This window comes from Haliotis rubra, unplaced genomic scaffold (assembly GCF_003918875.1).
Source record: "Haliotis rubra isolate DU_JTF1 unplaced genomic scaffold, ASM391887v1 Scf459, whole genome shotgun sequence".
NCBI lineage: Eukaryota > Metazoa > Mollusca > Gastropoda > Lepetellida > Haliotidae > Haliotis > Haliotis rubra.
In genome coordinates this window covers 485,575-512,815 of record NW_025767145.1, presented here as the reverse complement: position 1 = coordinate 512,815, position 27,241 = coordinate 485,575, and the positions used below count along the sequence as shown (strand labels likewise).

Below are 27,241 nucleotides of genomic sequence, written 5' to 3'. Positions count from 1 at the left end.
ACTGATATATCAGTGGCGGATCCAAGGGGGGGGGGGGTTTCAAACCACCCCCCTGAAAATGACTTAAGACCACATTGCAAATTTTTTTATGCGTTATAGAGTCAGGGGTTCCCAAAAAAAAAAAAAAAAAAAAAAATAATAATAAATAAATAAATAAATAAATAAATAAATAGATAAAAATAAAAATAAAATAAAAAAATCAAAAAAATCCTGGATCCGCCCATGTTATATAATTGAAACAATGCATTAAACCATTAAATTGGTCTTGCCTGTCAGCCATGTGTGCTAAAAAGTGTCTCTTTAAAAATAAAAACTGCAAACACGCATTAAAACAACCCTTCAGTTTATTCTCATTGCATTGTGGGGATAGATCCACATTCGCCCAGTTAAAATATCAACATGTTATAAAAATACACTTATATGAAATCGAACACATTTGCAGACTGACACGTTACGAGAAGGAACACATGCATTCACAGAATCACAGCCATCATCTCCTTTCACAGAGATTATCACACAATTCTAGTCTAATACTTTACTGATAAAACATTCCATTCACTCAAAAGAATAAGTCACCTTAAAAAGTGAGTTCATGTAGAGTTGAATCTTAGATTAAATGAACGTCCTTAAAATTAATCTGCCATTTCTTAGTCAGTGAACATACAATGTGCATATTATCACAGGCACTGTTGGTGACAAGACACATAAACCAAATCCGTAACAGAAAAACATAATATTTCAGTTTTCTGTTATGTAAGTTCTAGCAATGTTGTCATAGAAACCAAAATGACAAGGAACCGTTTCCAAGAGGTGAATCAGTTCTTGTAGTTAATAAATATACCGTGGCCTTATAGTTTTCAGGTCAGAAATACTAGTATCTCAAACATGTTAAAATATTCTGAATGTGGATGAAATAAAAGCATGGAATGTATTGATATTTAATTGAACAGAGCAATGATAAACCATTATATCTAATATAAGTGAAAGTTTGATAAAACATGGGCACTAAAATAAGTAATGTTTCAAAATCTTACTCTGATAAAATGGACGTCTACATAGCAGACATATGTGCACAGACCATCAGTCAATATTTGTAGTCATCATCAAATATATTGAACATCATGACACGATATGCAAAATGACCATAATTATTCTAACTACGAATACGGCAGCTATCATGCCCCAAAATCTATTCGTGTCCTACCAAGTTGAACATATTGCAACAGCATCATCTATCACTATATTTCTGTTAGGACTAGACGTAAAATGCAGTTCCACTATAATACAATGTATTTCTCTAATGATAAAGTGCTTTCAAATGACTCATTGTTCCACACATACTGGAAATGTCAAGTTTTGAGCAACAGGTGATGTTCTGTAAACGATGCTCATTGATAGTGAAGTGATGCAGTGAGTCTGTGAAATGGTCGCTGCAGGTCCAGGAGGTGGGTTCATGAGGATGATGGTATCACAGGCGAGAAACTCGCTTCTCGAGGGACTTCAGTTCTTCCATTATTGCAGGAGGCAGGTCTCCGTTTACCTGCTCGTCAAAATACTTGTAGATGGCGTTGACCTCCTTCTGCCAAAATTCAGCAGGTAGGCGGAACAATTCCTGAAGATCTACAGGCTTTTCAAGACCACTGAGGTTTAAAGAGTCCGATTTGGGAATGTAACCAATGGCGGATTCATTTGCAATGTCCTCTCCGTCCACACGACGGAAGATCCAGTCCAACACACGGGCATTCTCGCCAAAACCTGGCCACAGGAATTGTCCGTTGTTGCCCTTGCGGAACCAGTTAACATGAAAGATCTTGGGTAGTGCTCCCTGGCGCTCCTGGAAACTCAGCCAATGTTTCAGATAATCCCCAAAGTTGTACCCGAAGAATGGACGCATGGCAAAGGGATCGTGCATAATTTGTTTGGCTGCAAAATAAAACAAATGAATTAGGATTTTGAAATAGTCCTGACATGCAATTTTGGAAATTTTATCATGAAACTGTTGCAAGGACATAAAAATACCCTAAAAAAACAATAACGTTGCTTGAACAGTATTTCTGTCACGTCAGCTTAATACGGGATGAAAAGCTTGAAGTGATGCAGGATTGATTCTACAGTGGCCCGCTAGGAAAAGTGAGTGAGTTTCACTTTATGCCACTTTTAACAATATTCCAGCAATATCACGGCTTGGGACACCAGAAATGGGCTTCACACATTGTACCCATGTAGGGAATCGAACCCAGTCTTCTTAATGACAAGTGAACGCTTGAACCACTATAGGCTACAACTGCCTCTTGCTATGAAGATCTGTTCGTCATCAGGGTACAAAGTCACCTTCAGGGTGATGACACTGCATGGATGAAGCTTGTGACCATGTCGGTGCTGATACAAGTGGTTTATGCAATCAGTGGACATATGATTAGACGTTTTGCCTTCTGGTTCAAGCTGATTGTGGTACCTTATACAACTGATCGAAACACCTTATTAACTCGCTTACATTTGTGTTCTGCGGCGGCTGTGGATTCAGATCTCATGGCAGCACCAAGGAAGACACCATGTTGCCAGTTGAAAGACTCATAGACCAGCGGAACTCCTGTAGACAAAAGAAAATGTTGAACATAATGAAAGATTATCACTTTTGAGTGAACAGACCTACTGACTGAAAAGCAAATACTGTGAAACAAGAATATCACTATTATCATGGTTCATCACATAAGTATATACCGCCGTGATATTGCTGGAATATTGCTAAAAGCGGCGTAAAACTAAACTCAGTCAGACATAAGTTTATAATTATGTTTATTTGTTGTTCTCAGCAATATTCGAGCTATATGACAATGCCAGGTAATAATCGAGCCTGGACCTGACAATCCAGTGATCGAGAGCATGAGCGTCTGATCTACGCAAATGGAGTATAATGACATGTGTCAACCAAGTCAGCGAGCCTGACCACCCGATCCAGTTAGTTGCCTATTACAAGCACGGGTTGCTGAAGACCAATATTCCCTGATCTTCATGGGTTTTATCATTAGAAATGTTAATATTTATGATTATAGGATCTGATAATCAACCACAAAGGTTCTTACCTTCTGGTCTCCTGCCCCCGAAGATGATGGCCTCTATGGGCACACCCTCAGGGCTCTCCCAGGCAGGGTCCATGATCGGGCACTGTGAGGCGGGGGCACAGAACCTGCAATATGCAAATCATACAGGTCAATAAACAAGGTCAAGGTCAGTGCACTCAGCTATATGATGGTAGCATGTATATAATTGAGTCCAGAGATTGATATTACAAGCATGATGTCATCAACCAAACCATGCAGTATGTCCTGAGATTTTATGCTTCTAAAGTATAGGTTTTTGTGGGCCCTTTTTAAATTGGAATCTGCTGAAGGTCAAGGCCAGGAAAGAGAGACACAGGTGTCAGACAAGGGTCACTAGATTCTCTTAAGCCACAGTCAGTAACATTCACACTATCACAGTGACCTTTAAATTATCGGACAACGGACGAGTCTGACTACCTGTGACCGCTACAAGAAATCCCCTAACACATGCCAAAGTTGGGGTCAAGACTAACCTAGAATCCCCTTGGAATGAGAGTCAGGGTCAACAGTCTACTGGACAGTCTGAGGAGGAATGCAGTAACATCTTTACCTGGAGTTGGGGTGAGCTGCTGGCTTGCCGCTATCCTCCTTCTTCCAGTCTTTGTCTCCCAGCCACGACTCTACTTTGATATCATCAGTCATCTCATCCTCCAAGCCTTCCCAGAAGAACCCTCCATCACGTGTCTCCGCCACGTTAGTGAATACTGTGTTGGACTTGATTGTCTTCATGGCATTTGGATTGGTTTTCATGGAGGTACCTGATGAGGGAGAAACATATTAGATACATGGATAAACAGCCAAGAAAGTGCATTTCCAAAAAAACTGTCAAAATTTCGGTGCAGAATTCTTTTACACATCAAGCAAATGCACAGATGCACTTATATGAATGGTTATTTCATATTTACCTTTACGCAGAATTAGACATTAAAAAACAATCTTTCGTATTACTCTGAAACTGCAAATCATTTTTATCAAAAAGTGACAAAGATGCCCACCTGGTGCAACCCCGAAGAATCCAGCTTCCGGGTTAATGGCTCTGAGCTTGCCATTGTTGTCGAACTTCATCCATGCGATGTCGTCCCCAACACAGGTGACCTTGTAGCCAGGCAACGAAGGGGTCATCATGGCAAGGTTGGTCTTGCCGCAAGCGCTGGGGAATGCAGCCGCCATGTACTTCTTCTCCCCCCTTCTCGTTCTCAATGCCCAGGATCTGACCAAACAAACACCTACAGTCAGCAAGGTAAACACACTGGGGGTTAAAATGGAATGTCCTCAAATTGTTTGGTAATGTCGTCAGTCAGTGGGTGGGTGTGTCTGGCTTATCAATGCTCTCAACAGTATTTCAGTTACATCACATGTCAAGCCTTGTGTGTGAGGATTGCCATGTCTGAAAAACGCCCAACTTTCTGGCAAGACCCATGTTGTTGGCAAACTAAGAAACTAAAAAACAGAAGCTACAGTAAACGATGTTTATAACGAACCAGCTTAAAACAAAGGGACGGATATAATTGGGTTTTTTCCCAAAACCATTTCCTCCATATCTGATTCAAAATGCATATAATGAACTACGGTTTGAATCAATTAAAGTTTGGGCCCTTTTGTGTTTGTTTAAACTGCAGTATTTTAGGGCTGAGGTTCAGATTTCTCACAAACCGAACAGATACATTTGAGGTCACACAACTCTGTGAGTGTTGTGATTGAGTGAGTGAGAAGTGAGTGTGTGAGTGAGTGAGTGAGTGAGTGAGTGAGTGAGTGAGTGAGTGAGTGAGTGAGTGAGTGAGTGAGTGAGTGAGTGTGTGTGAGGAAGATAAAGAAATGCACATTGGGTGGAATATTGACACTGTTCTATTTTCGTCTAATCATTTTGTAAGTAAAATTGGAAATGTCACATTATAAGAGTGGTGGTAGTGGTAGGGTTGGAGTCATGAAAAGATGCTATATATATTTGGTTTGGCCATGAAGAAAGAATACAACAAATGGGGATTGTCCACAGGATAGACGAAAGTCGCTGACCCACCCCTGTACAATCACTGACCAGCCTGTAACACAAGGACATCCACCTACCAGCATGTGTTCTGCAAGCCAGCCCTCTCTCTTGGCCAGAATGGAACCAAGACGCAGAGCAAAGCATTTCTTGCCAAGGAGTGAGTTTCCTCCATACCCACTGCCGAACGACGCGATCTCATTCCTTTCTGGGATGTGGGCCACCAAGGTCCTTTTGGGGTCACATGGCCAGTTGTTTTGGAGAGGTTCTGCAAAGATAAGTTAAGGAATAAAATATTTGACACATATCTAAAGTAAGAAGTATCTTAGCTTTGGATTTGTGTGCCATTGTACACAACGATCTTTAGCGCTAATGTGATTGTGACTCCCATACCGTAACATTGACTTAGGACAGTGTAGCAAAAGGGTTGAATTGTACAATAGCATCACGTTCATTTGTGAAAGTAAGAAAAATTTGTAAAAAGGAACTTGTAAAAGAACATTTTTCATCAATAGTCATTTGATCGGTTCACAAAAATAAAACTTGAATAGAAGACAAGCTGTCAAGTTGAATGTAAAATGTGAAATATCCCTTCGCAAATTGATATCGTCTTTCTCCCAAGGAAAACTCCTTGGATTGATTGCTGCATTTGGTGATTTGGATAAACCTTATTCTGTAGTGTTCTTTCTAGATTCTTTCTGTTTCCAATAAATAGTAAAGTTTTAATGTAAGCTGTGTTTATTAATGTTTCAGATAATATTTCTAGCATTAAACTATCTTAACAGGTACTTACTTGTCAAGGGCAGAGGTCGTCCCACGGAGTGTAGACACTTGACAAAGTCTTCATCATTCAGGGCACTGAGTACTTTGGAACCCATTCTGGTCATGATTCTCATGCTGGCTACCACGTAGCTGAGTCAGTCAGCTGGACGCCGATCTTGGACATTGGGGAACCGATGGGACCCATGCTGAACGGAATCACATACATGGTGCGCCCTGGGAACAACAGTAACACAGTACAGTGAGAGAGTAAGTACGGTTTGGTGCCGCTTTTGCCAATATTCCAACATTATCATAAATTACGCTAGAAATGGGTTTCAAGCATTGTACCAATGTGGGGAATCAAACCCTGGTCTTCAGCTTGATGAGAGAACTCTTTTACCACTATGCTACCCAACCACCCCCAATATATTAGAATCATCGACTGTCTTATAACAACATTAACAATGACCAAACAGTTCTGAATATACACTTTTCAAATAAAGTTGAAGCGTTCTTTAACTTCTTTTCATTAGGATTCATCAGGTTACCTCGTCCATATAATTTTATAAACATTCCTCCATATCAAATTCCAACAGAAGAATACTGAGCGACCATAGTAACTTTGATTGGCAAAGAAGAAATATCAATATATTCAGATATTCCCAAAAGATTAAAGGTACTCTTCAATAATTCATCAGACTTGTCCACGATGAATGTGCAAAGTGCTGACTTAGAAGAAATGTTGACTGGTGAGAACCGGGGATTAGAACCCATAAGGATAAGTTTCTGTCTTGTCCAAGGGAAGCAACTCTGCATAGAACTGCTGCATCATACACCATCAAGCCTCTTATTCTAGCACATCAGGCGCAAGATCTAAAAGATCGGGTCTTATGTCGCTTTTTAGCTATATTCCAGCAATATCACGGTGGTTGACACCAGAAATGGGCTTCACACATTGTTCCCATGCTGGGAATATTGGCATGATGAGCGAATCTTTTAACCACTAGGCTACCCCACTGCAATTATACCCAAGGCCAAGTTATATTTTGGCAGGTTCTATCATTCACCTACCTTTCATGCAGTCAGGGAACCTCATGTTGAGCTCATTGTCCATGTCCTCCGGCGCCATCCAGTTCCCCAGCTGGCTCTTGGCACCATACTTGGTACTTGGCACCGTATCCCGTTGTTCATCCGTAGATATGTAGGTCAACTTCTCAACTCTAGCGACATCTGCTGGATCCGTCCTTGCCAACCAACTGTAACCAACGTAATTCCTGTTACTACCTGACAGTGTTTGTATGTCTGGTTGAGCCTGGTCAGTGCTACTATGAAAGTACTTCGGTTATACGATGGTGCAACATAAATGTGTGTTTGTTGCTTAATGTTGCACTCAGCAGTATTCCAGCTATATGGCGGCGGTCTGTATATAATCAAGTCTGGAACAGACAATCCAGTGATCAACAGCATGAGCAATGATCTATGCAACTGGAACATGATGACATGTGTCATCCAAGACAGTGAGTCTGGCCACCAGATCTGGTTAGTTGCCTTTTACGACAAACAGGGGTTGCTGAAGACAAACTCTAACCCTGATCATCACAAATGCGTGCCATATTGACGAGGGTGGAAAGCCTAAAGTGAAGCCGTCGGAGACGTTTACTTCTTTGGTGAAACCGAAAAGCATTGGATTGATGTTGACAAACCCAGAAACAGAAACAGAAAGAACCATGGCGCCGTTAACCCCTTTTGGTACAGGAAATGCAGATGATTGTAAAAAAAATAATTTAGAGGATGAGTTCAGGAGCTTATGTATCAGTGCACTGAAAAAAATGACCTTCCCTAATGCATGTCATATTTTGGGATGACCCTTCAGGTTCTTTGATACATTTTTCACGACCATACCAGACAATGTTGATAGGAAAAATGCAAAAATACTTTATATTCTATTATAAATTGTTCATTTTTCCATGAGCCCAATCTCAAAAGTGTCTACTAGTTTATATAACCTTCCCCATGAAACTGATATTTTAGGGTGATCCTGTCCTGATTTTTCCTGACAACCCATCACATTCTCACTGACTCAAGAATGTGTGCAGAGCTAATCAATATGCGACCTACCAGTTGTCATATTTCGGTAGGCTTTTGAGGATGCCATCTTTCTGCAGCATGTAAGTAAGAAGCTCACTCTCCCGATCGGAACCATCACAGATGTGCAGAGTGTCGGGCTGGCAGAGTCGGGCGTTCTCCTCGACGTAGTTGCGGACTCGGTTGGGGAGGTGTTCCAGATCGCCATAGATCACCTGGAAGCTGCGCCGGGGGGCATCAAATATGGCCCTGTTCTTGATGGAGGGCGACTTCCTCAGTGCACATGAACTGAATCTGTTGAAAGTGAGCGAGAGTTAGTATTCTGGCGTATGACAAACATGCATTAAGTACATTAAGTGCTTTATCCATTTACAAACATTCTGAAGTCAAAATTTGAGAAAAAAAGCTAAACAGCATGAGTATCAATGTACATAATTGGGTTACAATGACATGTGTCAACCAAGTCAGCAAGTCGGACCACCTGATCCTGTTAGTCGCCTCTTACGACAAACATGGGTTACTGAAGATCATTTTTAACCCAGATCTCCATGGGTCCCACATTCTCTTCCCACAGAGGTTACTCCTGTCATATCTTCCGACGTAACCTCTGTTCTAATACGGCCATATTTCCAGGTTCTCGTAAAATCCCCTAGCGGCAAAAGATCGCAACACGAATTATCTCCCTTCTTTCCATCCAATCAGAACACCTGTTACATCGACTTAGATTCAACTTGACTAACACAAGCAAATGTGGGGCCACAAATATCCCCCATCTGCCGGGGACTTGGGTTGATGTTACACACGAGACGTTTAATGGCTAGCTTGTCCGTTGTCAACGAGGGCGATGGAGACGCCACTGATCCGTCATAACATGACTGAGTTCTGTCTAGATGAAATGTTTGCGCATCGCGCAGGGGAAGAAGTTTAGTTTTCTCGAAGCATACGGAAATTACCGAGGCCTTGCGAATGATCACTTTTGAAACAACGTCGCTGATTGCACAACTAAATCTGATTGTCTCCAATCACGAGTCTTGAACGCTCACACCATGAAAGGACCGTATTAGAACAGAGGTTACGTAGGAAGATATGACAGGAGTAACCTCTGTGGGAAGAGAATGTGGGTCCCATGACACATTCCCAGAAGGAATATTCTGCAAATTACTCAACACACGGGCCACCCAAGAACCCTCACTCTCCAAAACTTGACTGAAAACACATCTGTTTAGCCAAGCCTATTGTATGTATGTTTGTGTGTGTGTGTGCGTGTGTGTGCGTGCGTGTGTGTGTGTGCTCTGTCTGTCTGTCTGTCTGTCTGTCTGTCTGTATGTCATGTATGTATGTTTGATGAACCACAGTTCACTTATTTTGGACCATCGGATCCTGATACTGACCACTTGCCCTTTTCTAAACCAGAAATCAACTGGACGTTTACATATCCAGTCTGCGAAATGAGTCCATCAACACCTACCGGGTAAGTGTCACTTGCCGATCTATTTCAGGTGATGGTTGCCATGACAACCATCAGACAACAGTCAATCGTGTTTAGCATGTTTGAAATAATCCTATGACAACAGTTCTGAATGAGATGGTACTAATTGAAGCATAAACAGCCTCTACATGCAATTTACAATACTTTGTGATCAGGTAATTGACAATGATGGCTGGCAATTTCCTATGAACATCCTATTATCTTTATATACACTTCGCACAAACAAAAAATCCATTGACGTGCTTCGAACCAAATTATAACATCATCACATGAATGATATTACATAAAATCTTCAAAGCATGAACATGAATATTATTCCTTCAGTACAAAAATGTAAAAGAAATTAAACACAAACACTCAAGCAGTAACACTTTCATTAAGCATGTTGAGGTTATTCTTCAAACTGCTGTGAATACTACTCAAAGAACATCTGATTTGCCTATTTGACTATGGGTAACTCGTTGATATTTCACTACCAATCAACACGACTTGATAAACTTATAAATATCCAAGGCTTGCCAAGGATACTTTTACTTTTATGAATGAGCGTTGATATATTTGATATCAGAAAACACAAGGGTGAGGTTCTATTTATCATAAAAAATCACTCTTTATTAGTTTTCAATGAAAAATGTACATCTCTGAGCACGGTACCACCATTAGACTTACAGCGATGTCATATAATTGTGACATCATAGCATTGTGAGTCATGTAACTGATGATGTCAGGGTATTGTAAAAAATCTACTGTCAAAACGGTATATCCTCAGAGATATCATTTGATCTCACACAAGCAGTATTTCCAGTGAAACACAATTTTGGATAATAAATTGCAATTCCCATACCCGTCTTTTGATATGTATTGCGATATACCGGGTACTTCAGTGTTTGACAGTGAGTGACATTGATTATATATACAGAGCCTACTTTATACATACTAAAGCCCAAAAATATGTGTCATGGTTGTGATTCAGAAAACTTATTTATATTTATATTTGATATAATGTATGCATAGTTTGCTGTTTTGTCAGTAAACTACAATGGAAAACTTAGCTGTGAGTGAAAGTCTCTACATTTTAACTTAAACAATAGAGATAATCACAAAACATTTATACAGCCTCCGTGGTGTAGTGGTTAGAGCGTCCGCCCGGAGAGTGGAAGGTCGCGGGTTCGACTCCCGACCGCGTCATACCAAAAGACGTTAAATATGGTACTTGTTGGTCCCTGCCTGGCGCTCTGCATTAATGGGTACAACAAGGACTGGTCGGCTCGGAGTCAGTATAATGTGTCTGAGTGGGGTATTCATGCTTCACTGCGGCATGGTATCTCAGTGGGCTAGCACTATAAAACCAGCTTAAGTCTGGGCTAATACAAGCAGCCGCACATACACACGCATGCACGTCGTCATATGAGCGAAATATTCTCAAGCACGACGTAAAACCCAATTTCACCTCACCCCACAAAACATTTATTTTTAATACCCAATATACCAGTTCTGAGAAAAAAACCATTCCATTATGAAGGCATATTGCAATATACTGGTATACAGTGCAACACTGGTTACTCCACTACCAATCCAACTGGTTACAATCTACAGCACTGAGAGTGTAATAAATGTAAAACACATTCAACACAAACACTGAGCTTAAAGTAAGCATTAACACTTTCATTAAGCATGTTGAGGTTAGTCTTGAAACTGTCGTGTATACTATTCAAAGTCAAAGAACACCTGAGTTTTCCTATTGGACTATGGATAACCTGTGGTTACTTCACTACCAATCAAACTGGTATGACATCTTAACCAGGTTATATTACATCAGCTAGGTACTATGTCAACACAACCCGGTGCTATCACAAGGCTCGACCACACTTGATCTACTTTTAGAATCAGCTGATTTCTCACGAGATATAGGTCACCACTAAGGAAAAATACCTGACTGGACTTTGATCGAAATAACTACATTGTTGAGCATGTCTTGTCAGCATCTAAAGTTCTTGATGACATTTCAGGTTTGCAACTCAAATGATTCAGACCTTTCTTTAAACTTAAGCCTATATTCAGATGCAGATGCAAGATAACGGGAGAGTGAGTGAGTCAGCTTAGTTTTATGCTACTTTTAGCAATCTTCCAGCAATATTAGATAGGGGACACCAGAAACGGGCTTCACACATTGTACCCATGTGGAGAATCGGACCCAGGTCTTTGGCGTGACAAGCAAATGCTTTAACCACTTGGCTATGCCACTGCCCTGAAAATGGGAGAGGGTTGAACAATGGAAGCGAATGAATGAAAATAACCTGTAGAGTTTCATGAAATTAATTCCACTTCAATATGAATATTTACGAAAAAATCTGCTATCAACCTCAACCATATACATCCTAGCATCCTTTACACATAAAAAATATGAGTGAACAGTCAATATTTTTTATTTGATAGCCAGCTGGTCTGCCATGTTGAAACATACTTGGAACCAGACCAATGAGGCAATTTTGGCATACAGATCAAACGTTTCTGTGAATGCCACAAATGTTAACATTTAATATTCTCAGGTACCTGGATAAAAGTAATAATAATAATACGATAGCAGAATGCAAGGGTATCTCAATGACTTTTTTGGTTTCTAGCACAGCTGAGTCTGGGCAGTAGCAAAAGGCTACTGGCCAAAAGCCTGTTAGTCTTGTCTAGTAGTGCGTATGGTTTTATGCGACTTTTGGCAATATTCCAGAAATGGGCTCCATACATTGTACCCATGTCATTAATCGGACATGTTTAAATTTTATGGAAAAACCCATCTATATTAGAACTTTCCCACTGGCGTGTATTCCCACCAGATAAACATGTGCTTGTATAGCTAGACTCAACATTGAGACCTGCTGAAAGATAAGGCACGAGTGGACGAATTATTTTTGTCTTGACTTCCTGAACTTTTGGCTTGCTCATGCTGTTAAATGAGAGATTTCTCCATTCAAATTGGAGCATTTTAGGTGGCAGAAAAAAACTTTTATGTAACATTACTTTTATGAAACCACAATAAATGAACTTGAAAGTTCATTAAAAAATTTATATTAAATCGTCTCGTTAATAAAAACTATAACATATTTTTTGCATGAAATATAGCTGAGGAACTTGAGGTTGTAGGGGCAATTTAACCTAATGTAACCTTGAAGTATTTTTTTTTTTGCAGCATTGCATATTGGTGCTCCAAATAATTGAAATACACACAAAATTGGCTTGGGTTACTTGTAAAATAAAATTCCATTGACGTACTTGACAGGTATAAAGATTTTCGTATATTTTATACAAATGTAGATGTTACCTCCTTGGCATATATTTAGGACAGAGTATTTCCCCCAAAGTGAGTTCTCTTCAGCTTGCGGGATTTCTATATTGGGGTTAGGTGGGACCTGTTTGCTTAAAGCATTGGTAAGCTTTACGTTTGTTTGAACGCCCTTGTAGAGAGCCCCCTGGAAACAGCTGTCATCTGTACATGTAATCAGGCCTGAGCTTGTTGAAAGATGCTGTTATCGCTTATTGCACAGGTCATGCGCTGTGACATTTTGCATTTGACTTCTTCCTCAATGTCATTAGATACACCCACCACACTGGAGGAAAATATATCAGATTATACATTTCAACATTTTCATCCTGTACTGATGAAAGTTATAGATGATACCAATGAAAAGGTTATAAATACTTTCTGTTTAACATGCAAAATGTCATAAATCTTCATTATCCTTTATAAAATCAAACCACTGTTTTTAAAAGATATATATTTTAACAATGACAATGTTTCATTAAATTACAGTGTACTTTAAGTAGAAAAACATTCCTGTTAAAAATAATTATCACATCCTATTTCACAATGGTATTTCTTTGAAGGTAAGACTGCTGATAGTTCCAGCCATTAAGAATTAATATTATTAAATTTTATTTTCATTAATTAAGAACATATATTAGCTATATATGGATTAAATCAGGGATGGTCATGTAACCACTGCCAAACCACCAAAGAAGTGGCAGAAACGATCGTATTTTTTCCGAATTAATGAAAACATACATTCAAATGAAGAATTACTGTTGCATAACATTTAAAGCAATGAACGAACTGGTAGTATCTATAACAACGATAGACTTCTTTGCAAATTGTAAAAAGCATTTGAGAGTTTACAGAGCATTACAGAGCATTTGAGAGTTTACAGAGCGTGTCCACAATGGATCTTAACCAATGAAATGCAGTTTCTTTGTGAGATGAATAGAGAAAAGTACAGTAGGCATCTTTGGCGTCATGCAATGATGCGTGACCACATTTTCAGAGGTACTTTTGTAATTTTTCGTTTTCACTATTTACACTCGTCACACAAACTAATTGATTTCATCCGAGCATTGCTGATCTTTCATATATCGTGTGTATATACTACAGTCGATGTGTAGGCGTGGAGCTCTCGCATAGACTCAGGTGGGCTGAAAAGTAACTTAGTCGACCATTGTTAAGAAATCGATTCTGACAAACACGTGGCTCAAATGTCTCACTCAATCAACCACCGGTTCAACAATTCTTCGTCAAGAACGGCACCCAAATTGAAATAGAGTCGAAAAAAACTTACGATTTGAGATAAGTGGTTAGATTACAGTTTAGAAATTTACAACAGCAAGTGAAAACAGAAAGTTAATTTGTCACCTGATAAGCTTGAACAGACCGACCATTATGACGACAGTGTTGACCCATCGACAGTCCGGTGACAACTGTTAATTTTAGTAACTGCGTAGGGATATGACATGTGAAATCTTTCCGCTAAAGTAGGTTATCATACGACTGATAACATACTGCAATGAACTAGTTGCACGTCATATTATACAATGTAGTGATAATAGTTTTTTTAAATGGGTTATGTTTCACATTTCAATCCCATGAAACCATTTAACCAAGAACTATATGTTAAAGCAAATTGATATATGTGAGTTGCGAGGCTAGGAGGAGGTGTGTCTGAATACTGGGTTTTCATTGGCTGAACAAAATCCACACGCACCGACTCACGTCTTGTAGTCAGCTGATCGTGTAAACAAAGAAACGGGCAACTTTCCATCGCTAAGCTTTTAACGTTTTGTTTGAGCTTATGCTGGTTCTGAGAAGAAAAAGGTTTCAAATGAGCTGATTATGCCCACATTGTTGAAAATGATGTAACATATGATTATTTTTATTATTTTGGAGAGGATGACGAAATCGCTACCTGAAGTAAATCCCTGATGCCTGCCAGGAGGAAGCGAGAGCCATATATAGCGCTTAGGTTAATTCCATACGCAAAATGGACGTCGCCATTTTATTCATTATTAGGCTGAAACCGATGTACACATGACATGCATCCTCGTTTATCTACCTCTGGACATGTTATACATAATGATTCATATTCTCTAATGTATAAAAAATTCCGCTATTACTCTCAATTACTGTTGAGTCGAATGTCTTATTTTTCTGGAAACTTCGAGGAAACGCTACCAACACGATAACAACTGCGATGAAATGTCAAATTACGCTACACGAATCTAACTTCTATACATTTATAAGAATAAATTTGAATATTTAATGAACCTAACTGTGTCCGTTAATTATCAAACATCGTACCCACATTTAAAACATTCTCTGAGAACTAAGCTAAAACCTATGCATTATTGTGTTATGCTTCACAAGATAAGTAAGTTCTGGTTGTTTCAGTGTACAAAGTTAATGAATCGTTGAAATTAAAAGAGGAGCCGATCGCACATCTACATTAAAAATGAAAACATAAAAGTACCTAGATTCAATTGCTAAAATATTCAATACACATAATGCGTGTATGTTTAAAAAAAATTGAATATAATTATTCCAGAAATATTTAAACATACACGCATCAAAATCAAATACTGACTCGTCTGTTTACGACCTACATTTAATTGTTAAAATATCTAATTCATATTTAAGAAATTTAAACATACACGCATCAAAGTTAAAATACTTACTCGTCTGTTTGCGACTGCGATTCCATTGTATCGGTTTCAGGCATATTGCAGCACTAGCTTCGAACTCAGTGTTCATAGATATGTGTTGTCTCCCGAGATTCATTCAAATTCTGAAGCGGATTCGCCCTCAGCTTGTTTTATACGGTCGACTGGTGCGCGTCATCAGTATGCACATGTTGACGAGAGCGGAATAACATCTATTTTTAGACAATCGGTCAAGCAACGCTTCTGGAACTGTAGCTGGTTGTACTTTGACCGCGGAGGAACCCATCGTTCGCTACCAGTACAGGTGGGGTCTATAAACGAGATAGAGGGTGTTTCGTTCAGGGATAAACACCTACATTGTCAAAGATATTGCGTGCACATTTCACTAGGCTTGTTGACTAGTTTTCGTGGTGTTAGTACTGTTACCTCATAGAGGAAGCTTTGGGTCCATTACACGTATATTAACATAAGTATGTTTATTAGAACATCCGCTATATCATTGCTTGGTTGAATGACGGGGTTGTTTCAAGTTATTTTATGGGAAGAATTGGTGAGTTGGGTGTTATTACATCGGTAACAGATACCACAAACAAGTTGATGTTTTCTTTCGAAAACACCACATGCAGTGCCTAGGTTTACCTATAGTCTGTCTCACGGTTCCCGAAACACAGTTTCCCTTCCCCGAGCTCTTTCTGCAAAGCAAATCTCTAAAAGAAGCAAGTGTAGATATTCATCGGGTTCAGGTTCCGAGTGTCCCAGTTAAATGGGTCACCTTTTCAATTCAAATGGAGGTGGTTGTTTTTATCGAAACAATGTGTATGCAGTTGCCGACTGTCGTACATCTGACGGTTCATGGTAAAACATATAGACAACGCCTAGTCTCTTAATATATATACGTTGCCTTAGTTTTACCTAGACTAACAACTAGTCTCTGAAATGAACATATTTTACTGAAAAAAAGTTTATAGTAAAAAAAAAAAAATATAATGAAAAGGAGCCCTGATACTTTCTTCATTTTCAGAGACCCTGAAGCTGAGGAAATCTAGACTTGCCACATTTTCTAGACTTGCGTGGGCTTTCTTGGATATATTTACTTCAGGTTCTGTTCGACAGACTAAGTTTTATCATGAACCGCCAGATGAACGATTACATTACAGACTGCGGTAACTATCGAACAACGATTTCAGTAACTGTTTTCGCTATACATTCCTATGTTGTTAATGTCATTGTGCCTCACAGGCTGCTTGTCTTCTCCCCAGGGTAAGTAGATGATAATGATTTCCATGGATGCCATGTTTATTTCATTATTTGGCTGTGTGGAATTCCATAAAGAAATGTGTCTCCTGCTCATGTTTACAGTGTTGTTTCTGTTTACTTATGTCCTAAATCATGGACAGTGTGGCAAACTGGAAGCATTTCTCAATCATTTGCCGCGAGTGAGTCAGTGACTTTAGTTTTACGCCGCACTTAGCAATATTCCTCAGCACTCAGCTACATGGCGGCGGTCTGTAAATAATCGAGTCTGGACCACACAATCCAGTGATCAACAGCATGAGCATCGATCTGCGCAAATGGGAACCGATGACATGTGTCAACTAAGCCAGCGATCCCGTTAGTCCCCTCTTACGACAAGCATGGGTTACTGAAGGTACATTCTAACCCGGACCTTCTCGGGTCTTGCCGCGAAATAGAAGACTGTGAAGAAGGTTGTAAATTTGGTGGGATTCTGTAAGTTTGGTTTCGGAATCGTAATTCCCCACTCGATCAACATTCTAAACGGATAATTTTCTACCTGTGAAAATCCGGGTTGGAATTGATCTTCAGCAACCCATATTTGTCGTAAGAGGCGACTAACGTGATCGGGTGGTCTGGCTCGCTATTCCAGTTGCGTAGAACTATTTCAGTTGCAGTTGTCTGGTCCAGATTCGATTATTTACAGGCCACTGCTATATAGCTGGAATATATGTGTGAGGGCGTTAAACAAAAAAACAAACAAAAAAAACAACAACAAATAACCATACACACAAAAACAAGAGGTTTTTTATAGATATTTATTTCATTTGTTTTTGTAGTCAGATCGATTTGAAACATTGTAAACCGAGTCCCGGTTTTGTTTTGGTACCTTCCTTTCGCCAAGGAGATGAATGATGTATCTTGGGATTCAGATAAGTGTAGGTCGCACAGGTGTTGCATTTCCACCACATAACGGTAAATGTATCACTGTATTTGTTAACGCGGGTTTAACTGTGCGGTCGGACAAACGAGGAATGGCTTATGTATGCAATGCTAGCAGTGTATGAATGTGTTGGTGGAGGGCACAGCTGGTTGTAACAGAAGAATATGACACAAAACATTTCACCGTAAACTGGAGTCCCGGATCTAGAAGTTGGAATGGAATATTGAAATTTATGTTGGTTTTTGTCTACAACCGGTTCTTTTCGTTTGTGTACTCGTGAAGATCCGGGTTAGAATTTACCTTCAGTAACCAATGCTTGTCGTAGGAGGCGACTAAGGGGATCGGGTGGTCAGGTTCGCTGACTTGGATGACACATGTCATCGGTTCCCAATTGCGTACATCGATGCTCATGCCGAGAGAGATATTTATACATATCAATTATTTATTCATTTATTTATTTATTTATACATAATTATACCTGTGCATTGAATTGATACGCCTCTTACGTGAGCAAGAGGCCATACACCGATTCCACATATGGTCCCATCATCAGGCTTATCTCCTACTTGACAATATACACATTTAACAAATGCGTCAGGTACACGTGCACTTGGTCAACCTAAACAAGAGGAAATGTTTCCATATTTTATCAAAATCTTCTGTTGAGGTTCGATGGTCATCTTTTACCTTGAAGACTATCCCAGACGTATCACCATCATTATAATGGCATACAGACCGCTGCAATGTCAATAGCAAGTGGCGTTGGTATTCTCATTTTCTCACTGTATTTATTTCTGCCTATGACATATACATTGCCTCAGATACCCGTGTGTGTGTAATTAGGTTATTGATTGTGTGGGTACTGAGCCTTATCGACATGTGGATACGGGCCATCTCACGCAGATCACCAAGCTAATGAAATGTGTGTGTATGCACACTTTAGTGTGTGTATGCACACTTTAGTGTGTGTATGAACACTTGTGTGTGTGTGTATGAACACTTTAGTGTGTGTATGAACACGTTAGTCTGTGTGTCTGAACACATTAGTGTGTGTATGAACACTAGTGTGTGTGTATGAACACTAGTGTGTGTATGAACACATTAGTGTGGGTATGTGTATGAACACTGTAGTGTCTGTGTACGAACACTTTAGTGTGTGTATGACACTTTAGTGTATGTGTAGGAACACTTTTGTGTGTATGAACACTTTTGTGTGTGTGTGTATAAACACTCTAGTGTATGTGTATGAACACTCTAGTGTATGTGTATGAACACTGTAGTGTATGTGTAGGAACACATTGTGTGTATGAACACTGTAGTGTGTGCATGTATATGAACACTGTAGTGTCTGTGTACGAACACTGTAGTGTGTGTATGACACTTTAGTGTATGTGTAGGAACACTTTTGTGTGTATTAACATTTTTGTGTGTGTATGAACACTGTAGTGTGTGTGTATGAACACTGTAGTGAATGTGTATGAACACTGTAGTGTGTGTGTATGAACACTGTAGTGAATGTGTATGAACACTTTTGTGTGTGTGTGTATGAACACTGTAGTGTATGTGTAGGAAGAATGTGTGTGTGTGTGTGTGAACACAGTAGTACATTAGTTTGAACCTTGTAGTGTATGTGTAGGAACACCTTATTGTATGTGTATGAGCACTGTAGTTGTTTTGGAAATTATTAAGTGAGTGTATGTGTCTGAACACTGTAGTTGTTTTGGATAGGATTAAGTGAGTGTATATGTCTGAACACAGCAGTGGAAGTGTATGATCCGTTCCACATGTATTTGTATGAATACGTTATTAAATGAACACTTTTATGAACATATATGAACACGCCAGCGTATGTGCATGTACACAGTGTATGCTACACCTTACAGAACACTTAAGTCGCCCGCTATTCCTCCTCGCCCTCAGTGGGTGACTCTCAGCCACAACGATGAGGAAATATAGTACACTATTCGATCAGAACACAGAGATAAAACAAACTACGATTATTTAATGATTAGCTTAAACAAGGTAGAATTGCGTAGAGTAATTATTTCTGAAGGGAGAGTATAAACATGGAGAAACACCGAGTTCAAGCGGGTGTGGAATGTAACGATTTTATTGACAGGGGGGTTTCATCATCCATGTGTGGGTCGATACTCTCAGAAATGCTGATTTCATCATCCGTACCCTATGAAAACACTGGCCTTTGTCCGGTGGACGGATCCGCGTCAGCGCACAAATCTAAAATCCGGAATAAAACATAGTGTATGTTATTAGTCACACGGGCGTGACCTGCAGGTGTATAATTTGTAAGTGTATTATTACAATAAATGAACCGAAAACAAAAATAGGTCGTGACGCAATGTACTGGCTGAACTCGCGTAATTTTCTGGTTCTCCACTTAATTACATTCCTTTGAAAGGTAACTACTCCGCACCTTGATGCCATGGGTGTATAAATGTAATTCGTATTTTTTCTTGAAAGAGACTGATGAAATCTTCAACAAAGGGAAAGGATATAACAGCAATTCATTTATACCCGACAATTGTATCGTGACATGAAGGGGCGGTAATATTTTGTAGACTATGTAATTTCATAAACGTATATTAAATACATATCGGCACTTTGTAAGGATTTACGTTTTTGATTTATTCGTTTTTTTCGGTGTACGGTTTTTGTATCTCTATAAAATTCAATCCGATGTCTGTACTTTTACAAACTTGTGCCTTTGATTAAATTGTCGGTTATGTACCTACTTTTAGTCATATCATTTTGTTTGTAAGTGCACGTGTCAATTCTCCGAAAACTGCACCGATAAAGAAACCGACAATGTATATTTAGGAACAGCACCATGTCGTCATCTTTTTCACGACCTTCACCTTCACTGGGGGTGTGTCCCAGTACTCGTGTCTGATTGGTTGAAATAGAAGGCGTGAACCCAGTTGTTGACGATCAGCTGTTCGAGTAGGTCGAGTGTTACATTGTTTGTTTGACGCAGTTGCATCAGACTTTTTAGTCACTGCGGGTGACGGTTGTCACTTGATACATCAACAATGAAAACTGGGTTAATTTCCCCAATCTTTTCTCTGTTCACAAAATATCGCTAAGTCATGGATCACATGACTTCGCAGCTGTGCCCCTCAAACAATCAATAAAAGTTTTCTATTGACAATATATCCATGGACGACACATGGGTCAGTGGTTGATATGTTTATTTATACATATACCTGTGAATAGATACATATGTCACGTGAGGCCTCGATATTTCATTTGTACGTATACCTGTGCATAGATACGTCTCTCACATGAGAAAGAGACCATATACCGATTCCGTATATGACTCCAAACTCAGGCTTATTTCCTACGTGACTATACATTTAACAGTGAGTGAATGTGGTTTTACGCCGCTTTTAGCAATATTCCAGCAATATCACGGCGTGGAACACCAGAAATGGGCTTCACACATTGTACCCAGTGGGGATTCGAACCCGGGTCTTCGGCGTGACAAGCGAACGCTTTAACCACTACTCCACCGCCCCCTAAACATTTAACCAATGCGTCAGGTACACGTGCACTTGGACAACGTACCGAAAGAAAGAGGAAATATTTCCAAAATTTATCAAAATCCCTCTTAAGCTTTATCGTATGAATTTACAGCTTGTCAAAGTGCATTGTTCCTCTATAGAATGGACAAACGATGACCCCTTGGTCTTGTGACCATTCAACGTATTGTCTATTCCGATTCCTGTTTAAATGACACTGTCTTACATGCTTGACCGCGTTTGTTTGACCTAGTTATATGTCATATTGTACAGCGAGATTCGACTGAAAGCGTATGCTGTTTGGCATCCAACTAATCAATAAATATACCATCGCTGATGTGAAATAACACAGCCTGAATATTTTAGAGGAGCAGGCAGGCTTGTATGGAAGTTAATATATACTTCGTCTTCGCAGACATACACAGAAATGGTCTTCAGTAATCCATGCTTAAGAGGCGACTTTTGGGATTGGGTCAGGGTCGCTGGCTAATTAGTTGACACATGTCATCAAATTCCAATTGCGTAGATCGATGCTCATGCTGTTGATCACTTGACTGTCTGGTCCAGACCCGATTATTTATAGACCGCTGCCGTATAGCGTTAAACAACAAACAAACCAGTATTCACATAGTGTGAGTAGAGTTTTAGCACCATTCCCATAATATCATAGCGGGGGATACCAGAGATTGGTTTTACATATTGAACCTATGGAATCGAACCCGGACCTTCAACGAGCCATTAGACTAACAGCGGTTACCGTACCTCTGTACTGCTTCCATTAAACAATTTTGACATTGACTAACAATAATCGCAACATAGTGGACAAATCAAGATCAACAACCTTTATGGGGAGCAGATATATAGAGAATACTACACGAGGTCTCATTACATACGAATTAGACGAAACGAGTGTCCTTCCTATGGTATCTGACCGAGCGAAAGCGATATCAGATATCATAGGAAGGTCACGAGTTTCGTATAATTCGTATGTAATGATACCGAGTGTGGTATTTTATTTATTACCCACGTCTTACATGCATTAAATTGACAAAATAGCGTATTTTTGTTATGTTTTTGGTTTCAAGCCGAAACCGGTTTCATAAAGAGGTTGCGGAAGAGTTTTGTACTGTAGTACAATATTTGCATGACGTCACACTGTAATGACGTCACTGCCTTGGTAACCGACGTCACGATGCATGTCAGTTGTCATCGCCTCGTACAGCCTCCTACAGTAAACTACTCCGTAGCACCTCGTTTCTTGGTTTCAACATCACTGGTGGAAACATTGCGTTTATGTTTTTCGACGGATATAATGTCTCAGTTCGACTCACAATTAAACAGCGACACGGCAACGTTCACAATGTTTACATTCCCACAATGCATTGAAGTTGCAGAATGAATGAATTCACGTGTTTGTTATGAATGAAAAATTATTACGTCAGAATGTGACCTAATTGAGAGGTCATCGGTTATCCAATCAAATTGTTAGAATCTCAGGTCAAGTCGTTACGACAGTCGTGTGACGTACGAGATTAGTATGCAACTACCCATACGTTGACCTCGTGGGTAATAAAACTTCCTACAGTAAACTACTCCGTAGAATCTCAGGTCAAGTCGTTACGACACAGGTCAACGCGATACGACACTCGTGTGACGTACGAGATTAGTATGCAACTACCCACCCATACGTTGACCTCGTGGGTAATAAATGCTCTTACTGCTCTCGACTTCCCTAAGGTCTCAGTAGTGATAAAGCATTCGCCCGTCACACCGAAGACCCGTGTTCGATTCCAAACATGGATACAATGTGGGAAGCCCATTTCTGGTGTCCCCCGCCGTATTATTGCTGGTATATTGCTAAAAGCGGCTTAAAAATAAACTCACTCACACTCACCCATACCATAAAACGGAGCAACGTTACTGGCCCGTTCGTTATAAACGTAGATTATTTCACAGTTAACCAAGCCTAATCACCTTGATCCTCCTATTGTAGCCTCTTACGGCAAACATATATAGGGTTTTGGTGACTAAATTATTATTGAAATAGTAATGAAAAATATAATATTTAATTTGCCAGTTACCAAAGATAATTACAATCACACCTCCTATTATATCATATCAATGTTCACACGTTACAACCCAGACACACACGTGACAGAGCGACGATCCCTATCTTTGAAGCAAATAGCTTCATCATTGAGCATGTCTGTAGCAGGTCGCGATGACCGAGCAAACCAGAAGGTGTGTCTCTAACACGCAATTTGATTGGTTGAATCTTCAAGTTATGTTGTGGTTGAGTTTTTCCATTGGCTGAGATAGAGGTTTGCAACCGAACTGGCCTCGTTTGACCTTGCAAGTGGACGCTCTCGACAAGATCCAACCGAGGATGACGAAAGCTGGGTTATCTGGGGATGTCAGGTGACACCATAATGTCAAGGACCACCGCCCAACGGACTGATTGTGTCCACACAGCAAAACACCTTGTTATATATATGCAGCCATTTTGAAAATTGAGATTTCTTGACGGAAGAGATTTGACCAAGCTGGTTTGATTGTTGTTCAACGCCGCACTCGGCAATATTCCTGTTATATGGCGGCGGGCTGTAAATAATCGAGCCTTGAACAGACTATTCAGTGATCAACATCATGAACATCGATCAAAGCATTTGGGATTCGATGACATGTGTCAACCAAGTCAGCGAGCCTGACCACCCGATCCCGTTAGTCGCGTTTTACGACAAGCATGGGTTACTGAAGACCATTCTATCCCGGATCTTCACGGGTCGAGTTGACCTTCAATACACAATAACCATGAATACACAAACAGTACCAGAATATGTCCTTTACTGAGAAATCCCAAATATGGTATATGTTAAATACATTTAACCACTTTCCTAAAGGCATTTTGTATTTATAGCTTTCGACCTTCGGAGTGGTACCTATTTGCACTTGCCAGAGGGCTTCATGCACGCAGTACGTGATATAGACTACAAGTTGTCAACCCATTAGCTGCGGTAGCCGACTGGGTTAGATTGCTGACTTTGCGTGCTGGCGATTGGGTTGCTTAATCTGAGATTCTGGGTTCGAATCCCGGATTAGTGGACTGGTCTGGTACAACTGGCACTGTGTGACTGTGGGTATATTTGAGTGTGAATGTGCGTGACTGTGTATGTGTGAGGGTGAGTGAGTTTAGTTTTACGCCGCCTATATCAATATTCGAGCAGTATCACTGCAGGGGACACCAGGAATGGACTTCACACATTGTACCCATGTGGGGAATCGAACCCGGGTCCTCGGCGTGACGAGCGAACGCTTTAACCACTAGACTACCCCAACGCCAGCGTGTGAGAGTGCGTGTTTGTGTGCAAGATAAAGGATACTATACTATCACCTGGTCATGCTATCAACACTATGCAATGTCAATATCCTTGATAGTGTGATAAATGCAATAGATTATTAATTCACGCGGATAAACACCGGATAAACAACTATTCATTATCTGCTATTGTCGAGGCCTGTCCCCAGACTTATCATTTCATTGATAATACTTGTTTGAGCTAGTCTTTAATATCAACCTTAATCTATGTGTGTCGACGTAATATAGTGTAACAAATGGCGTTTACACATTAAGTTAAACCATTATTCCTGTTTTAAAGCATTCATTCGTACAGAAAAATATCTTCTAGACATTAGAAATTCAGAACAGCATTGCGATACGCTGATCGAAAACCGGTATTTTGACATGCATTCGAAAAACGTCGTAACACACGGAAATCTTCGGATATTTCCTTGTTTCATTTGTGCCAAATATTATTCACATTTTTATTTTATCATGATTAAAATTTGTTATTAAAGCTTAATCAAGCCTAGTGATTTTGCTGTGTTTTGCTCTCTAAATCAAGCAGTAACTCGATTATAATAAGTAGTCTTTTGTTTAAAAATACTTCATGCAATATATTCCAATACATATCGCAATACATGCTTTCGCATCGCAATATATCGCAATATGAATATTCTCTGCAATACCCACCCCTAATTGCGATGCTTGTATCCCTTTTGCGATACGTATTTCGATATGCTGGGAAATAAAGTGTTTGACAATCAGTGACACGGATTGTACGTGCAGATAATATTTTCTACATACTAAGGCTTTCAAAATAAATGTTATGGTGACAAGAGCAATCTTAAAAACAGGTCGGGTAGTTAAGGGTTATTTTTTTGTGCTATTATGTTATGTAAATTATTGTCAATTATTTACGAAGATTTTAAGATAATGAGATAATGATAAAACCTGTTATAATTATTAACCCAATGTATCTGTTCTCTGCGGTGTATCGGTAATAGATTGCAGTCCTATGTGGACTTATAATGCGCTACATTGCGTCTGTGAGGCACTAGATGGTTAATAGTAACCCATTCACTATTCACTATTTTTGGGGGTGACTCTGGGAGCCGAATTGGATAGTTTGGAGCTTATAGACTTAGGTGTACCTATACGTCTTTTTCTCGCTATTCCATATACTACTCCGAGTGACCAGGAAAGTGCCGATTCGCGGTCATAGTGACCAGGAAGTTGGCTGTGGATTCAAAAGTGGTATGCACACTAGCGGAGAGAGATAAGGGCCTGACAAAAGCTTTATTTATGAAATAAAGCTTTACAGAGTCTTTTGTCAGAAGTGATCTCGTATCCCTGTTGTCTATACTAATAGGACTGGTCGGCTCGGAGTCAGTATAATGTGTCTGAGTGGGGTATTCATGCTTCACTGCGGCGTGGTATCTCAGTGGGCTAGCACTATAAAAAACCAGCTTAAGTCTGGGCTAGTACAAGCAGCCGCACATACACATACACACGCATACCCGTCGTCATATGAGCGAAATATTCTCAAGCACGACGTTAAACCCAATTTCACCTCACCTCACCTTGTAGCTTGAACATCGATGCCATTTTATAGATAACAAACACCCCATGTAGGACCTACTGTCCTTGTCCATCCCATGTTGCCTCATTCGACCCTGCGCCATCAAGCATACAGTTGAAATATACATATCTTCTTCGTCAACTCGTGAGTGAGTGTGGTTTTACGTCGGTTTTAAATATATGCAAACAATATCACGACAGGGGACAAAAGAAATGGGTTTCACACATTGTCCACATGGATGGAATCAAACCCGGTCCTTCGAAGCTAAGCGAACGCTTTAACCGCTAGGCTACCTCATCGACCCCTGAGACCGTAAAGATCTGGGTTAGAATTGGTCTTCAGTAACCCATACTTGTCGTAAGAGGCGACTAACGGGATCGGGTTTCCAGATTCGCTGACTTGGTTGACACATGTCGTAGTATCCCAACTGATCACTGGATTGTCTGGTCCAGACTCGATTATTTACAGACCGCCGCTTTATAGCTGGAATGTTGCTGAGTGTGGTGTTAAATAACCAACCAACCAATCATCGAGCCCTGGAGCCCGTTTCACAAAGCGATCGTAGCGCTACGACTGTCGTAAGTCCATGTTAAAGTATGGGAGTTACGATCACCTTAGCGCTACGATTGCATTGTGAAAAATGGGGCCCAGGGCCCCGTTTCACAACGCTCTCGTAAGCTTAAGATCTCGTAACTTTTCTCGTAGCATTATTACCTCATATGTTACAGTATAGGAGGCACGAATGCTACGAGAAAAGTTACGAGATCTTAGGCTTACGAGACCTTTGTGAAACGGGGCCCTGGACTGTAGGAAAACAAAGAGTGAAGACAATAATTCTGCTTAAAGAATTCAACATACCCAGAGACACATAAACAGGAGTAGTTGCAGTTCCTGGAAACGTGAGCATCAACGAAAATAAAGCGATGGTTGTATGCAAATAGACAAAAATTCAGGAGATTGTTGGAATTTTAAATACTCACAAAGTTTCTATCATTGAAAATGTTGACGATACTGAAAAGTTGGTTTGATGATATAACAGCATAGATATGATTACATTGGAAGATAGAAAAAGGAACAAACAGCCTCGTTGAGATAAGGTGGAGGAGCTAACACTAGAAGTTTCTTAACTGATGAAGGGATACATGTTATCTAATGTTGTTTTTAGAAGCTGAGGAAACTTATCAGCTTAATTTGTAAGGTATTACAGATA

The 27,241-nt window shown here is 39.9% G+C and overlaps 1 protein-coding gene across 1 annotated transcript; it reads right to left on the bottom strand.

Moving 5' to 3' along the window:
• Positions 1-326: 326 nt before the first annotated feature.
• LOC124290153 (phosphoenolpyruvate carboxykinase, cytosolic [GTP]-like) lies at positions 327-14,195 on the bottom strand. The gene is given in 12 exon segments (XM_046726846.1): positions 327-1,923; positions 2,495-2,590; positions 3,084-3,187; positions 3,652-3,859; positions 4,097-4,287; positions 4,289-4,311; positions 5,166-5,353; positions 5,879-5,998; positions 6,001-6,081; positions 6,919-7,103; positions 7,966-8,226; positions 14,100-14,195. Coding segments are annotated over 12 exon segments (1,938 nt in total). The 5' UTR covers positions 14,126-14,195; the 3' UTR covers positions 327-1,468.
• Positions 14,196-27,241: the final 13,046 nt, after the last annotated feature.